Source organism: Acromyrmex echinatior, chromosome 12 (assembly GCF_024713525.1).
Source record: "Acromyrmex echinatior isolate Ae372 chromosome 12, ASM2471352v2, whole genome shotgun sequence".
NCBI lineage: Eukaryota > Metazoa > Arthropoda > Insecta > Hymenoptera > Formicidae > Acromyrmex > Acromyrmex echinatior.
Window position 1 is genome coordinate 9,105,993 of NC_141863.1, and position 18,155 is coordinate 9,124,147.

The window sequence follows — 18,155 nt, forward strand, 5'->3', positions numbered from 1 at the left end:
ATTAATACTCTACTTTTTATGTTTGTGCAATGGCACTCGTGACACTATGAAAAATAGAGAGTTTCGTTTAAAATTTTTGTGTTAACCTTAAAAGCACTTTCCAAGGTCACTCCAAGGTCAAATTAATATCATTATCTGATAATTTTTTAAAATTCTATTACTTTTGTTTCAAATATTTTTTAGATAAATCAATATTTTTTAAGATATTAGCCGTTTTAGAACTTTTACCATGCATTATAACATTAAATTTTTCGGAACCTACGACCTATACGGTCCCATTTTTCTTAATTTACATCTTATGTTATCAATTTTCTCTGATATCAAGGATTTTCACTAACTTGTACAAACCGAGATGGTCCCTTGTGAGGTTTTTGAGATTTTTTTATTAGAGATGCAAAAACTACAATATATAACAAATTCAAGCAAATTTATTGAAAAGTTTTTTTTCCATATAAATTGTGTCCTTTTATACTGTAAATATCTATACAATTAAGTATAGATACATGAATGTATAAAATTTCTGTGATTTGTATAAGAATAACTGAAAATATTGCAATTTTTTTCTAATAGTGTATGGACTATGACGAACCTAATTCAGATATACAATATGAGCCAGAAAGACTGCAACTCATAAACATGTTCTATTAGTCTATAAGGAAAAGGCAGTTGCTTTAGCAACGATGAATCCAAAATGATCTATTAGATCTTTACAAAAGAAAGGCTTCAGATATTTGAAAAGTGCTTCATATGTGGAAAGAAGATATACAGCAGGATGGAACAGTTATTAACAAACTTTTCAACAATTTCAAGAAGTGTTGGAAATTGCCTTGAGCAGGTACATAAAATTGTAAAAAATATTTATTATATATATTATTAAATTAAATTTCAAAAATGTATGTCAATAAATCATATTTTTCAATTTCAGATAATAAAAATTTTGCAATAGTGAGTAGTGGTCAATGCATTTCAGTTTCTGTCCAAAGATTTCACCTTCTTTAGCAACAATACCTGGATCACCAAGTTTTAACAGAAATATAACACTAAGCAAAGAAAAATTACAAGATTTGTGAGCACTCGTGAATATGCATCATTAGAAGAATCCAAGAAGCAGCTGAAAAATTTCAAATTCAAATCAAAGCCATCATGTCGGATTTTAATTTGGACTTTGTAATAAATACTGATCAAACCGATTGCAATTATCAAATTCCATATAATAGATCGCTTGCAGCGCAAGATACAAAGATTCTAATACAAAAGAAAAATTTACATAATATAAAAACAAATTCATATATAGCACAATATTCTTTAACTACATCGAGTTGAAACAACCTGACTTTTGCGCGGATTAGCTCGTCGGATTCGGTAATATCAGTTCGGAATTGGAACGGAATTGCGACAGGAGCGGAGGATAATCACAAGCGCGAACAACAATTTTCGGATTTATATACGAATTGTTGCTCCCGCTCGTATTGTTCCGGTCTTGCTCGGTAATCTTCGCCGACCAGCAATATGAGCGGGAAGGATACAGATCGGCGGAGTTCGGGTAACTCCGGCGGAACGGCTGTCATCCGTGAATAATTATGTGCGGTGCTTTAACTGACATTGCAGCCTAGTAACGATACGCATATCGTTATAGGGTAAATTACAACCTATTGTCTTTTTATGTATGCAAGAATCATTGAGAAAATTTTCCCAATTCTATTGTTAGTTAATTAAATTTAAAAAAAATAAATTAATGAACGAATCGAAAAATGTTTATATAACATGCTTAAAATCAGACAAATTATCGAAAATAATGTACAAGGAATATCTCAATAATTGTTTTTCTTCATATGTGGAAGAAAATAAATTTTTATTACTTATTGATTTGTGGAGAGGGCAAATTGATACAACAATTTATAACGAAATTTTCCAATATGAGAGAAGACGAGCATCTTGCAATATTAAAGTGATTCCATTAAAATGTACTTCCCTTTGTCAACCTTGCGATGTTTATTTTTATCGCCAAATAAAAGATTTCATTAAAAGATTGCAAAATGCATCTATATTGTTAAAAGAACAGAGAGAAATAGATACACGAGAAGATGCCATAAAAATAGTTACACTTGCTAATATTACACCAATTAAGTGTTGATATTTAAATGATCTTACATGCGTGGCACGCAAGAAAATTACTTAATAATAAACCGGAATTTTTAAATGGCAATGATGTATGTTCCAATTACAATATTAAAAAAATCTTGCGTATGTAAGAACGTTTGCTTTATACAATGCTGATTGTAAATTAATGTTATGTTTCCAATGCTTAATCTATGATAATTATTATTTTAAACTGTATAAACCTTTCGAAGATTGCGAGAGTTCCAAAAATTTCGAATAAACGGTTTTACTTGCTGACTGATTACACTATTTATTAAATTTTTAATAAATATTCAATATTTTATTTTTTACATGTCACACTCATTTTTCTCGCGAATGCTTGAATATCGCATCGAATGGCTTTACGTTTTATTAATGGGAGAATAGTTCTTCAACACACACATATGTATTTAATTCATTTGTAAATACCTAACTTCTGTTGCATGGATTAGCACGCCAGAATGCGAGACGAAAACGGAAGGTTCTAATTGATAAAAGAGAACGCATATGATTATAGTTTTAAGTAGAAACAATAATACAATTTTTTTACACAGTTTTAAGTAAAAACAATAATACAATTTTTTTACACAGTTTTAAGTAGAAACAATAATACAGTTTTTTGTTACACGAAATTAAATACCACAATACAATTATATCAAACGAATATATTACAATGATGACGCACGTTTGCGTCATTGAGAATACAGAGTCTTCGATACATGTAACAGGCGTGAACGCGAAATCGTCGCCAAGTCTTGCGCGGACCAATAGCGGTGAGTCTCAATCGGAAACATCCGTGTGAGATCGCAATGGATGTGAATGCTCAGAGTCGATACATCACGCGTCGCGGCGCAGGAGCGCGAATCGCGGACCTAACTAAAAGCGCGTCAAAGACGCTTGATAAACAGAGCGAGTGCGGCCGACGGCTAAGAAAGTTCAGTGGAGGCCGAGAACTCTCGACCCCCTTGCTATTGTCGGTCGCGAGTGAATTAAGAATCTAACTTTGGCGCGAATTAGCTCCTCGGATTCGATAGTAACGCGTTAGAATGCCAAAAAGGTTCGCACGGTGATATTAAAAAGCGACATTAAAAGAAAATTGATTATCATAATTATTTAAATTTTGTAAAAAAGAATTTACGACTTGATTAATCGGATTGAAATTAATTGATTCTCAAGAATCGATTAAAAATTCTGAAATATATAAATAGGCAGGATTGATAAAAAATATATTTTAAATAATCATGTTTTAAATAGTTTGAAACATGCTCAATTGAGGTTTTCAATATGCACGTGTCTTTTTTTTAATAGTACTATGTAAAACATTTTGAAGCATTTAAAAAAAACACATTTTGTTCAATAATACTTACTACACTTTGAAGTTTTTTATATTATCAATACATAGAAATATTTATAGCAGCTTTTTGGTAATGAAGGCATAAACAGCTAGGAGCTGTTATAAAGTAAATTATAACACGATTTAAAACTTGAATGATGTTTTTTTAATTTTTACGTTTGGTTCATGTATCCAATATCTAATATCTACTTCTTGTCAAGAGACACAATAATGGCTCGCGTCAAATGGGCGCGCAGCGCGAGACCCCGTGTTCTTTACGCGAGTCAGGGAGTTGCGAGCATCCGAAATTATTGATTTTTTAATAAAGGCTGAACCGATCGAGTTCTGAGTATGGTCTCAATCGACAGTTAGGATCCAAATTATACAATAAGCGATTATTTTATCTCTACGTGTACCACGAATGGAGATATTGTAATGCGAAATGTCAAAATTTTTACATAATATATGTCATCGCCTCAAAAAGTCATATTCTTTTCACATTTTTGACGGTAGATGGCATTCGTTTATTCCTCTTGTGGTTACGCTGTGACTGCTGTGCCCAATGTGGCACCGAGCGTATCTGGCAATGGCTAACTAATGGCGAAGAAAGATTGACGGGAAATCGCTAAGTTCGCAAAAAAATGTTACTCAATGATTCTGACTCACAAAGGCGGTTTAATATAACTTAAATGAATATTTGGAACGTACAGATCAAAACAGTAGAAACGTAATTGCGTGCATTACAAAAGCTTGGATATCGGTATCGAATTACTAGATTAGAATACGAAAAACTAAAAAATCTACAATATAAGCATTTATCTGATGGCGTGAGTAATTACCTAACGACATGAGCAGTAATCGATATCGATCTCGCAGTGAATATAAATGATTATTAATCTTACCAAGCGCTAACTAAAATTTATCGCTAAGGCTTACAAAAGATACGCACATAGAACATCACGAGAAGGGGAAGGGAAGGGGAGAGGTGAAGGTGGAGGGGAGAGGCGGGGGAGAGATGTAGGAGGGAAGAGAGGATGAAGGGGAGGGATAGATAGATAGATATCGTCATTTATTGAGCGCTTTAGAATTAAGTCCTCTCAAGCGCTAAGACCATATATTATTTATGAACAATAATAAACAGTATAAACCATACATTGATAACAGTAAAAATAAAAGAAAGCTAAAATTAAAAATGAAATTAAAATTAACGCAAATATATTAGGTCATTTAAAAAGTATCCGCGGTTTTTTGTTCAATTTTTGAATGAAAAAACCGCGGATACTTTTTAAATGACTCAATATATATAACATACAAATATACTAAATCATGAATACAAAATTATACACTTACTCTAATAAATGTTTATACAGTACACGATACAAATCATACATTAACTTTTAACAAATAATTATACAACTTGCATTTAAAATGGCGCAAAGAAGCAGCATTACGAATATCCTGTGGGATATTATTCCAAAACTCAGCAGCACAGCTGCTAAAAGACTGCTTGAAAAATTCCGTGCCATATAGCGATAATGACAAATAATTAGGAGTCCTCGTACAAGTTGATATATTCTTCTTGAATTCAAAGCTTTGGTATATAACCTTGAGAAAGCCTAATGAAAGTGTAGTAAACATCAGGTATCATGAAATACAACCGCCTCGCCTTTACTTTGAGCCATCTAAGATCATTAAAATAAGGAGAAACACATGCTCATCCCACTTAATCGGGAACACGTATCTCACACACGAATTAAGCCCTCTGAAGTTTAAGATCTAGCTCGCCAGTAATATCATCATAACAGTTATATCATCATACAGCAATAATCGAAGATAGGAAAAATAAGAGTAGATATTAGCCTAATACGAAAAGGAATCTTGAAATAAGTTATTTATAAATCTTTAGTTGATAAAGAGACATATTCACTCTAGACATCATTCCGATTATTTGCAAACTCCATGAAAGTGTTCTAGAAATTGCTAGACCAAGATACTTAATAGAATCACTGTATCGAATCTGCGTATCCCCAACTATAATATACGGAAGTCCAACGTACGAGATATTGTTGATGTATCTTGCACCTAAAATCATATGTGTAGTCTTTTTTGTATTTATTGTCAAATTGATTTTCGTGGTCCAGTTCAGGATTCTATTTGTATCCTCATTTACATGGCTTATAGTACGAAAATTTTTAGGCTCTGTATGTATATAGATAAGCAAGTCATCAGCATAATAAGAATATTTACAATTTAATTATAAATGACTAAAGTCATTTACATATAATATAAATAACAGAGCGCCCAAAACAGAAGGAAGGAACTTGAGGAACACTCCTTGTTATAATAATTTCAGATGAAATGTCACAGTAACTAGATCCTTGACAGCCTGCCTCCGTCCATTCAAATAATCACATATCCAACGCAGAGCTGAACATGAGAATTTCAGATCTCTGAGTTTCTCAATCAAAATGCGATGTTCGACATTATCAAACGCTTTTGTAAAATCAAAAAAACTGATACAGTTAAATTTCTGCTGCACGTCTAATCATCCAGGAAAATAAATGTTGCCGATTGAGTGGAATGACCTTTTTTATACGCAAACTGATGTAGATCTTGCAGATTATTATTTTCGATATATCGAGTGATGTGTTCGGCAGCGATAGGAACGAAGAAAGAGGAAGAGGAGGAATGGGGAGAGGTAGGAAGTGGGAGGAATGAAAGAATGTGGGGGGAGAGGTAGAGGGGAAGAAGGAGGGAGGGGGAGAAGAGGGAGCGGAAAAAAGAATTGACTCAATAATAATAATAATTAACGCTTGCTACACTCAAACGTGATATTTGAGTGACACTTCGTCGTACACGGATGTGTGTTCTAAAAATGTGTGATCTTTATATTTGATTTTAACATTTCTATTTTTTAAATTTTAATATGTTCAACAAATCTTCAGTGCAATGCTTCATGTTCCGTGATGATTAATAACACTGTATCTTTATCAATTTGACTTAAGCATTATGGACATGTGAGCTAATTATACTTGTATCATTCTTGCTGAGGAGGACTCCAAAGAGAGTCAAAACATTAAAAATAAAGAAGACATCAATCCAATATCTGATTATTGATTGTTCACTAAATAATTACGCCTTAATAATAATTTATCGTTGCTGACTCTCATTAACCTATTATATTTATCTTTTGAATTGTTTAAAAAGAATAGGAATACGTAGCATTATTGCTTACTATATCAGTTTTACAGCCCATTTTATTAGACGCTCATTTTTGCTTATCTTACAACAAAATTAATTATTGCAAAATTACAAAGAAGAATGAAAAAACTGCTTATACTATCTGATAGAAGACATTTTTTAATTTGTACTTATGTTTTGAAAGTTTTATTTTTACCTTTTATTTAAGAAATATTGTCTAAGAGCATAGTGATATGTCGATATCGACGACACCTTTCCTCTATTAAATTATCTAAGCACTTAAGATCCAGTTTGACATATGTGTGTATACGGGGGTCATTTACATACGTCCGCGCTCGATTTTGATTCCGTTGTTCAATGAGAAAATGACACTTACTGTCAGACCTTCACGGGCACCTTTCTCCACCCCATAAGTTTTTTTAGGAGTAGAACGAAACATCTGTACTCATTTGTTACTTGAAGTTCCACGGACCAAGGAGTGGCTATCTCAAAGCCTTTAAGCTTTCTTCGCTCACATGAGCAATCTGTTCACCACGGACCATTCCGTGGTGAACAGATCGCTCATGTAAGCGAATAATTTATCCTTCACAGGACTAGATTTCGGTCCGAGGATTTCTAGGAAACGATCTGCGAACAAGGGAAAAACGCAGCACAATTTTTTTTAATAAAATAATTGTGTTAACTTTATGTACATCAGTAAACCGGACGAATTTGACGATTCTCAGTAATTAATTTTTTCCATAACTGTTGCAAAAATTGTAAAATAGTGCATTTAGTTTAGTTCGCTATACTTGCTCACGGAAGGTGATACAGTCATTACCGGACATCTTATATACAAAAATTTAAGCTTTTATAAAATGTGCAGAAAGTCCAAGGTATTATCGATCCAGTTTTGGCGAAAACTCTACAGTGTGCAATAGTACCACGAATAAATAAATGGACATGTCAAAAAGATTATGTAAACAGATATATAGTGACATCTCGAATGACATGTTATGGATTTCAAGAAGGAGGCATAGACGCTTGTCAAGTAAGATATAAATGCAATCCAATGTTTATTATTTATATTCATTCATATGTATTATGTGCAGAGAGAAACTTGAGAAGCAACTGGCCATCCCTTTCCGATTTCTACCAGTTTTCCGGAGCTATTGAAATTGCCCGTACACTATTATTAATATATGTATTTTCGACTTAAGTAGCTACGTACTGTTGAAATTTTAGTATAAAATTTAAATGTGCAAATGTTCCAATCCATGTTATGTTCTCATTTGTGGATTTTAATTTGTTATTGTGAGTGTATCATGAATTCGCATTTATTTGTATTTATTTTCGATAACTAATTTTTTTCTACTTTTTCTTTTTATAACCCGTAGATTTCAGACTCAAATAAGTCTTAGTATCATGCAAAAAAAACTTAAAGGGTAGTCCAAGTGAAAGAAATTCAATCAACTGGCCTAATCATCCTTCTAGAAAAAGAGTATATTAGTATGTATATTAGCGGATATTTTGCAAGAAATCTAAAAGAAGAGAGACCCTTTCTTCTAGACCAAAATTCAACAGCAACATCATAATTATGATTTACGATATAAAATAATTTTAGTCTTATGTAAAAACTTAACAATAAATTTAGTCACTTTAAAACTGAGATTACTAAGCAAATATTCTACTGAGAAAGGATCTTGTAATTTATTTTCTCTCAAAGATTCAATGAAAGAAGATCTGAAATGAGAAAACAAGGGACAAACCTAAAAAATATATACGCAATAAAAAATAGGAAACACTTTTGAACAAAATTGTATAATATTCAGACCTTTTTGTCTGCACCTTAACTCGAAAAATCATCGCAAACAAAACAAATCAAAAAAGCTTGATATTTCTATTTTAGAAATCAGTAATTAATATTTCAATCAGGCTGATCCTTTACGGAGCTATACGGACACAAATAGATATCCGTCAAATCTACAAATTTTGTATAAATCTCACAAAGGTCTACGGCGTAAAATAAAAATCACACAAAAATGCGATCTATAGCAATTGAAAGGGCAAATCTTCATCTTCAATTTGTTTTTTTTATTGAGCATTGCACAATCTTTTTTCATCGAGTTATTTAATATTAAAGCAAAAGTGATTATCAACGCTCAATAACTCGAAGAAAAAAAGTCATACAACGTTCAATAAGAAAACAAATTGAAGGATTCACTTTTTACTGCTGAAGGCTGCATTTTTGTGTGATATTTACTTCACGCTACAGACCTTTGTAAAACTCATACAAAATTTTCAGATTTGATGGATATCTGTATAGCTCCGTAAAAGATTAATCAAATTAAAATATTAATTATCGATTTCAAAGTAGAGATTTCAAACTATCAAATGCTTTTTCGATTTTTTATCTGCGACAATTTTTCCTCAAGTTACGGTCTTTTGAATTTTATTTCACAATTTGAGCGAAAACGTTCCTTATTTTTTATTTAATAGTGTATTTCAAGTTTTGAATTGGTTCCCCATTTACAGATAAAGAATTAATCACATCAAAAAAAAATAATACATGCATAATCAGTGATAATACGGACAAAATTAGATCTTTTGAGATTAAAGCACTGATAAAATCTAAAATTGAAATTTAAAAATTAGTAAGTAATAATAACAATATGGATAAAAGTATCAATTAGGGGACCAAGCTCCAATGACCTTGACCTTGACAATGTTGTCAAAGTCATGATCCTAAGTGACAAGTCAATAAGTTTTAGCCATCGCTCGTTCTTCATTAAAAAGTTATTACCAAAAAAAATTTGAAAAAATAATATTTTTCGGATCTATATAACATCAGAAACTGTTATAAATTATATCCATCTACTGCACTCCATCTCTCTCATTATCTAGTGGCACGCGACTTTCTACATAAACACAAGTTCACTGCTTTAGTAGAAAATTTGAGTAAATATGTAATTTAGGGGAAAGTTAGGGTTAGGTTATTACATCCATAGGTATATAATAACCTAACCTTAACCAAACCATGTATCGGATTTTGTCAAGGTATTACCCATGGATGTATAATACCTAATCCTAATCATGTATCGTAAAGCACGTATGCAGAATAAAGCAGTATTTCCGCCAGACATCGTACAATGCTTTTCTGCTCTACACGAAACGCGACTCAAACGGCGACGTACAATGCAAGATGGCGAGTTAGCATACAATCACACTAATGAGACGCGGCGACTTCGATGTGGCGAGAGGGCGGCAAGCTTTACGCTAACTGAATGCAATAATCTATGTGATTCGAGCGAACGGCAAGTGAGAGCTAAAGGATTACTCGCGGTAGCTTCCTGTACGGATATCAGCCTTTCGGCTCAAATTCGGCATGTGCTATTCGCTCAAGATCACGTTGTCGATGGTTTTACAGAATTTCTATGCTTGTCTCACCGATTCCTCTTTCTCGTTCCTCCGATAGCTCCTCTCGGCTCCTTACGGTATCTTCCGGCTCACTTTAGTTATCGATAGTTTTTTATTCGCTCTCAATGGATTCTCTTACAATCTGCATCAGGCTCGTGTCACAACGCAAATGATTTCGGCAGGCTTCGCCGGGGGATGCACAGGCCGCACGCTTTTCGAGAGCGAGGTCTCCCAGAGCCTGATTGGCAGATAGCGGCGCCGCGCGACCCCGCAAATCACGTGGACCCGTGGCAGCGATGTAGTTTCCCACGACTTGACGCGGAATCCGAATTTCGCCCGGACTTTTCTCTTGTCTCGCACGGAGTTCTTCCTGCTTTAGGCAATTTCTTTGGTTCGAACTCAAATTCACCGTGGTTTTTCTCGGACGTTCTAGTTCTCTTGAGAAGCTATCTCATCCCGACGTCTCGGCATCCTCCGTTTTCTCTGTAAAACAAGAGCGACACTAAAAGGGCGCAAATAATAGGTGCAGGCAGGAAGTTAAAAAGAGCGATATGATCTGCGCGCCCCTGCCATTGGAACGTAGTCTAGAGCCTCCTCAATGACGGTCCTCTTCGACAGTTCTCTTCGGTGATCCTCTTCCCTGCTGGCAACAGGGTGAGACAGTTTCGACACAATCAATGCACACAGCTATCGATCCTGGTAACGATTCTCGCAAAAAAATAATGCAAAAAATACAGAAGAAAAAATAAATAAAACGAAATTTAAGGTGGCGCATAAACGTTAGCGCTCGCACGCTTGTTGCCCGCCCTTACAAGCAGGGGAAACCCAAGATCCACTCGGCTTATCTGCGACAAAGTAACGGACAAAAAAACGGCATGTCACAGTATGTATGAACGTATGTATGTATATAAACATAAATAAACTCGTGACAAGGAAAATATAGAAAGACGCGATAAAATGTCGCAACATTCGAAAAAAAACTTGGAAAGAGGGGAACAGCCTGCCCGCTCTTCGATTTTAGAAATATTACTATATACGCTACAATTTACGCAGATGCGATCAGTCTTACGGTACCCGCTTGTATGAACGATTGAAAAATAAAACGTACTTCGCCAAAGAGAACAATGCATCGACATGAAGAAGGAATATAACGTGTAATTTTCAACGTTCTATACAATAAATAACATTTTTTTCAACATTATGTACATATACAGCATGGAGCGTGCGCGCGGTGCGCTTACTGAACAGACGTTACGACTTGACGAATACGGGCTACAAATTTTTGGAAATTGGAATCAACGTTAGTTCTAATATATGGAGATTGCTCTGGGAGATCATCGCGGACACGAACTGTCGCTGTCTCTCGAAACGTCGAAGGGCCTCTACGAGCAGCGGTGGAATATATTTACAAGATGCTTCGAAATGAATACAAGGACAATTTCATAAGTATTGGACCATTAACGGTCATAGTTTGCACGCTGAACAATGCTACGCTCATACGTCTCGATTTTTCATCCGTACGTATGATGATGATCGACGCCATATGTTCGAGTTTGACGGGTGTATCGATATAACGTTCGAACAATTAGTTTTACTCGTCGATACAGTCGATGTCAAATATAAGTGATTCTCCAAGAACGTTCCAAGAACGCTATACGCGATAGCGACATCTTCAATGGACATCAGTTCGTCAATTGCGAACTATTAACTTTAGTTTTTTAATACGTACGAAAAATCAATGTAATAATACAAGGTGCGTCCCAAAATTTTCCCAACTTTTGAAATAAAACAACAACGGTTTACTTTTTTTTTCAAATTCAAATTGTTTATTCAAAGTAGTCCCCGTCGGACTCAATACAACGTTTGGCACGATCTAAAAGTATTTCAAATGAGTGTTTTATGTCGTTCAAAGGCACGTCCTTCAGAATAGTGGTACAAGCCCTTTGGATGTCTTCTACGTCCACATATCGCTTTCCTTTCATGGACAAATGCATTTTGCCGAATAGGTAGAAGTCACAAGGTGCCATATCAGGCGAATACGGGGAATGGTTGATTGTTAAAATGTGATTTTTAGTCAAAAAATCAGTGACAAGTGTCGAACGGTGAGATGGCGCATTATCGTGTAACAAGCGCCAACTTCCTCCTTCGCGATATTCTGGCCGAATACGACGAATGCGGTGCACCAAACGCTTCAAAACGCTTACATAGAATACAGCATTAACTGTTTGGCCTGCTGGAACGAATTCTTTGTGCACAATACCCTTGGAATCATAAAAACTTCGATGGAATTTTCGTTAATTGTCGATTTTGGGCGACCTGTATGTGCGTCGTCATTTATGTCCTCACGACCGTTCTTGAATCGCGTATACCACTCATAAACACTGGCACGGGCTACACAATTATCACCATAAACTTGTTTCATCAAATTATGGGTTTCGGTAAATGTTTTACCAAGTTTAAAACAAAACTTAATATTGGCTCTTTGTTCGAAGTTCATTCTCGTACCGATGTATACAACATACTGACACTTGAGACGCCATAACTTCGTTTCCACTGAACCAAATGTCATGAAATTTTTACTGGAAGTCAGCTAGGGATGTACCTTTCAAACGCGCAATCGAACACACGGATGGCGCCACCCGACCTATCCCTATTGAAAAAGTTTGGAAAATTTTGGGACGCACCTTGTATGTATTATAAATAAAAAAAATTTGTTCGCATTACTATGTATATATTATATATCTACTTTGTTTTACTATCCATCCGTTATATCCTTTGCCCCGACGTGCTAGTAAAAAAAGAAAAGAAAAAAACAACGTATTATGAAAACTGTCATAAAAAAAGAGAGAAAAAAAAGGATGTTGTACTTGTACTGTATCATCGCGCTCTATCTTTTTCTAGCATGCGAGCCATTATTACACATTTTTTACACATTTTTGTAGTGTCTAGGGTTCTATAATTCTATAGGCTACAAACATTTATTTATGATCTCAAATGTTTCATTTCTTCCTTAAGTGTTTCCTGTGCAAATGTAAAATGTATCCTAGGCAGCATTGTTATGGCAAAGGATGCTTCTCGGTGTCAGTATTTGCCGAGTCTTGTCTGCATGCTCAATACTATTATAACACAATTTGAGTGGACGCTATCGATTGAACGTACGTAGAATCTAATCGGTTCGTTATTGAGATCTAATAATCTCAATCCCTTGCAACTCGCGATCTCGCGTGAAAAGTAGCTACAGTAGTTTCGTTGCGCGTAGCTTTGCGCCGAGCCACTGTCGTGTCTCTTAATACTTATATGAAGAGCAGTATATTGTAGTATATTACGAGTGATTTTTTAAATTTATAAAAACTGCAAAAATATTCTGCCATCTAGCAGCTTACGTGATTAATTTGTGTGTTACTAAGAAAAAAAAGACATGGAAAACCACAAGCCTTCATGTAAAAAAAATAAAATTGATTGAGGAGGAGGAGGAGGATGTCGAAGAGGACGTTATATGGAAGAGGACATCAGCGAGGAGGAGGACGAGGGCCCTGTCATCATCATCGATGAGGGGACGAGGAGGAGGAAGAAGAAGATGTCGTGTACATGGGCATCGATCAGCCCGTACATTTCAACAATGATGTAGATAAATTCGTCGAATTCATGATGGAGTTCCTCCACTTGCAGGACGAGGTGGAATTTCTTTACATCCTCGCGGAGGCAGAGGAGAAGGAGAAAGAGGAGGCTGAGAAGGAGGAGGAGAAGGCTAAGGAGGAGAAAGATGAGGAGGAGGTAAGATTTATTTTATATAATTTATTATAATTATTTTAGGCTCTTCGCTTAGTACGGGGAGAGTACTCCCCGTGTTCCGCTTCTTCTCGTCTACAAGTACATATTCCCCGCGCCCTGCGCTCAGAGGATCTGAGGTTAGAACTGATTCTATCTCACTACTATTTCCTGATCCTATTTAAATGTTTGGAAGAATACTTTTTTGAACCATAAGTCTATAACAAAATAAGAACTGATAACAAGTAGCAATTGAAAAAGCAATATTTGTTCTTGACAACATTCGAAATTTTTTTGAGGTTATAATGAAAACCTTCAAGCCTAATTACAGATAAGAAAACATTGCATCATGACTCTTGCACAGTGAGTGAGATTATGATGTTTTGATTTGAAATCTTGTGCATTTCATACAGCACACTAATATTGAATCAATATCTCAGAAATGTTGATTTGCAACATTGCGAACGTTGCAGTAACATCGCGAAATATAGATTCAATGTTGAAGAGACATTGCAGTAACGTCTAATGTCCGTTGAATTGCAATATCTGTCATTAAACAGACATAAAAAATGTTTCCCATATTAATTAATTCAATTTTATTATTAAAATAAGTATTATTGATTAACATCGTATTCCAGAAAACACACGATAAAATTATAATTGAAAAAAAAACGCTTTCCCCTCATCTGAGAATTAATTTCCTTATTTTCTTAAGCGGTCATCCATCCAATCTTGTACACCATCCAACGATGCTTAACCTATGCTATCGTATGGTGACGTCAATTTCGATGATCCACGAACACTGAATGTTAGTGAATGTATAATTGTGACATATAGATATGTAGAAAGACCACGAATTGACATCGGATCAATCAACACACACAATACCATACATGCAAGCATTCTGCACGCGCAGCCGAGTTTCGCGTAAACATCGTTTACAAATGAATTTCGTTAAGAGATCAATTTAAGTGATTTAAATTTTCTATTTACATGACATTTTATTTTTGTTCATTTTTTACAAAATAGGTTTCAATATAGTATAATTTATTCAATGTCATTTCAACATTGCAGTAACATTAACAATCAATGTGGAAAAATCAATAAAAATTCAATTTATAGTTCAATTTATTCAATATCATTTTAACATTGCAGCAATATTAACAATGTAGAAGAATTAATATAGATACAACATTGATAAAACACTTGACACTTCAACATTCAACATTGCAACATTTCAGCAATATTCTTTCAACGTTCTCTGCTATATGGTCATATGTTGAATATGATCGATGCTCTTCTATTAATACTTTGAAGGCAGAAGCAGATCCTGTGATAGAGAAGATAAATTCAATTATCTCTTTTAACAATAAGTATAATTTCTAGAATGGGTCATATAATTTAATATGATGTCCAATAATTACTCCAAATAATTTACAAAAAGTTAACATTTCTGAGGTTGACATTTTTAACTTGCTCTTTGTTGCAAATAAGTGCAATAGAAGATGGTTTATTTTGTATACTGGGGACTATAATTTGGAACCAAAATGAATTTAAGTACATAATGTTTAATCGTGAAATGCGTAAATAGATTGTTTACAGAGTATACAGTTTCTTTATACAAGAAGCAAGTAGTCATGATGCAAGTATATACTTCAAAATAGTGACTAAGATTTGAATGACTTATATTCTTGAATTATCACCAAAATAGAAGAAGTGAGCTGCGAATTTTTTTATTTATTCCATAAAGTTTTAAATTCATATATAACTCTTTGTAGAAATATAAAAAGTTGTCCTACTTTTAAGGGATATCGATATGTTTAGAGCGTTACATGATTTGAAGACAAGGTCCACGGTCTTTAGTAGTGTTTCCTCTTTAATCTGAATGTATTAATGACAATAAAACACTGTTTCACTTCATCGAAACAAGTATTTATTATCACTGCAATAGGTTATGAGGGCTGACAAAATGATTGTAATTTTGCCGTTCTTCCAATCTTGTTTCAATATCTGCGATTGTCTATAAAAAATTATATAACACTTAAAATATTTTTTGAAAACATTTAAATTTGTCAATTGTTATAAATATATAAAGATTAATAATATTTTTACCATTAAATTCTGTACTTGCAGATGTAGATAATGTAGAGAATGTGAATTTGAAGAAATATTTTCTAAAAATTTGACTTCGTTATATTGCGGCTGTATTGCAAACAATGTTCCTGCTGACTGTTAAACCTCTACATCTATTTTTTGTCTTTTCGGTATGTTTGTAATATCTAATTCTTCTTGCTGTGTGACTTGTGTGACTTGTGGCTATTACTTAAATCAATATCAATGAATTGTTGTGCATTCTGAAATAAATATCAAGAACAATTACAAGATGATCTGAAGAAAAAGTTATAGAATAACAAAATATATAGTGAACAATAAAATAAATACGAAAAAATATTGTATCAAAAGATTATAAATACCTCATTTAAATATTTGTTTAAATTATTTTGGAATTTTCATCGGGTAATGTTAGGTATTAAAATTTTAAGATCTTCTGTTAAATTAGAAAATTAATTGACTTCTATTTCTTTAGTTACAAATAAGAATTATATTATACTATATTCGTATTTTTTTCTAGTTCTCTTAATTTTCATCATCAAGTATTTATACTATCCCAATGAGAAATGACATTGGAATTGATGTCGAATCAACGTCGAATCAACGATTTGATGATTTCGATGTTGAATCGACATCGATTCGATGTCGATTCCATTGTCATTTCTTATTGGGTATACACAGGATGTTCGAAATACAGTAAGAGCATTTTCCAACAAGAACACAGTGTAATACAATGAATCATTTACTTGTTGTTTGTCAATGTTAAACAAGGACGAAATGAATCATTATGCTACACATTAACTGAGTTCTTGCTGGAAAACACTCTAAAATCATATAATAATACAATAAAATCGTTAATCAGCAAAACACGTAAAATTATTTCATATTATATTTTTTTCTGATATGGCTGACAAAATATATATCGAATATATATAAAAGTTCTTCCCCATATGGATTGTTGTATTGCGAAAAATTATGTCGAAATATAATTATATTGAAATATATGCAATATATATGGATTCAATAGTAGTCCTTATATCTATATACATAAATTATTTTTAACATACCTATAAAATGTATTACTTCCTCACTAAATCTCTAAGTAGTCAGCAGATATTTTACCATAGCCATAATGTGGAATCAATAAAATACGAATAACACACTGGTTATGAACATGCATTTACTTATAAGTTACGTTATAGGTTACGAATAATAGGTTACGTTACGAATAAGCATCTATAATATCAGTATTTTGTACAATACTATTTTTTCTAGAAATGTCGGTTGTATTCACAATTGTGTCCGAGAGTAAGAATACGGTCAAGAGTTAAGAATACGGCCAAAAAAACACAAATAACATTGCACTATCTGATGAGACTTGCAAAAAATATGCTTCTTATGAGACAAGGCGAAACCGAAAATCGTGAAACAATGGCTGCATTCATGTTCAGCAAAACGTTTGTTTCTCCTTTGTTTCACTTACTGCTATGCATGCACAGCGTTACTTGTCAATTATGCGCACCTTAACAAATCGAATTGTATGGCTCTGACATATCGGTTAGTTCCAATAACTATTATTTTTTGTTCTGATAATTAATATTTTTATATTGTTATACGATGTGATTCTAACAGATAAATACACATATGCTAGTTTATTTATGTATCAGTGGCAGTAACGAACCATTTCACTGTAGTTCATAAATTTATAGTACGGCTGCAAACATAGTTTTAACCAATCATGGTTAGTTCGGAGAGCGAAAATCTTTTCTTCTGTGCGATAAGTCAACTGGTATCATATCTCGCAACTAGGTAGCAAGAGCATCAGAAAGAGGACCGAGCACAGAATAACAAATCTCAAAGATGGCGAACGATCTGAGGATGCCATTGCATGAAGCGCAGAAATGCGGAAACGCGGAAGACAAAATTAACTAAACTTTATTAGATTTCCCCGTTTCCGTGCATTCTGTTCCGCCTGTTTTGATCTTTTAATATTACATGGAGCATAATTTCCGCGGAAAAGCGGAATGATATAATGAAAAATACACTTTTGTATTTATTTTAAAAAATTGTATTCATTTAATTCATTGCAATTTTTACCAATATGCTTATCTTTTCAGCTTATGTATTGAATACAAGCATTTTTATCAATAAATACCGTTACAAATTAATAATTTCTAATTTCCCGTTCCGCTTTTCCGCTCAAATT

General features: G+C 33.8%; 1 protein-coding gene, 1 long non-coding RNA gene and 1 pseudogene across 6 annotated transcripts in view; 2 read left to right on the forward strand and 1 right to left on the reverse strand.

Annotated features, from left to right (window-relative positions):
• The window catches only part of LOC105143210 (trypsin), a 50,503-nt gene that overhangs the window by 21,485 nt on the left and 10,863 nt on the right, over positions 1-18,155 (forward strand). Inside the window, exons 5-7 of one of the 3 annotated variants that reach the window (XR_015546912.1) lie at positions 7,539-7,703; positions 7,765-7,966; positions 8,050-13,843. Coding sequence is in view for 1 of the 3 variants with exons in the window: in XM_011051344.2 (XP_011049646.1) it covers positions 7,539-7,703 (165 nt within the window). In the remaining 2 variants the exon portion in view is untranslated. Of the gene's footprint in view, positions 1-7,538; positions 7,704-7,764; positions 13,844-18,155 lie in introns of all 3 variants that reach the window. The other 2 variants (XR_015546911.1, XM_011051344.2) reach the window with 2 other exon arrangements.
• On the forward strand, positions 710-2,392 carry LOC147907812 (uncharacterized; annotated as a pseudogene). Its single transcript, XR_015546913.1, has 2 exons — positions 710-835; positions 926-2,392. The product of XR_015546913.1 is annotated as an uncharacterized LOC147907812 (transcript).
• On the reverse strand, positions 14,819-17,624 carry LOC105143209 (uncharacterized). 2 transcript variants are annotated; one of them, XR_015546916.1, is made up of 5 exons: positions 17,017-17,624; positions 16,312-16,382; positions 15,965-16,191; positions 15,670-15,857; positions 14,819-15,167 (listed from the first exon to the last, which is right to left on the reverse strand). It is a non-coding gene; the product is annotated as an uncharacterized LOC105143209 (long non-coding RNA). The 2 variants fall into 2 exon arrangements; XR_845693.2 differs by lacking the exon at positions 16,312-16,382.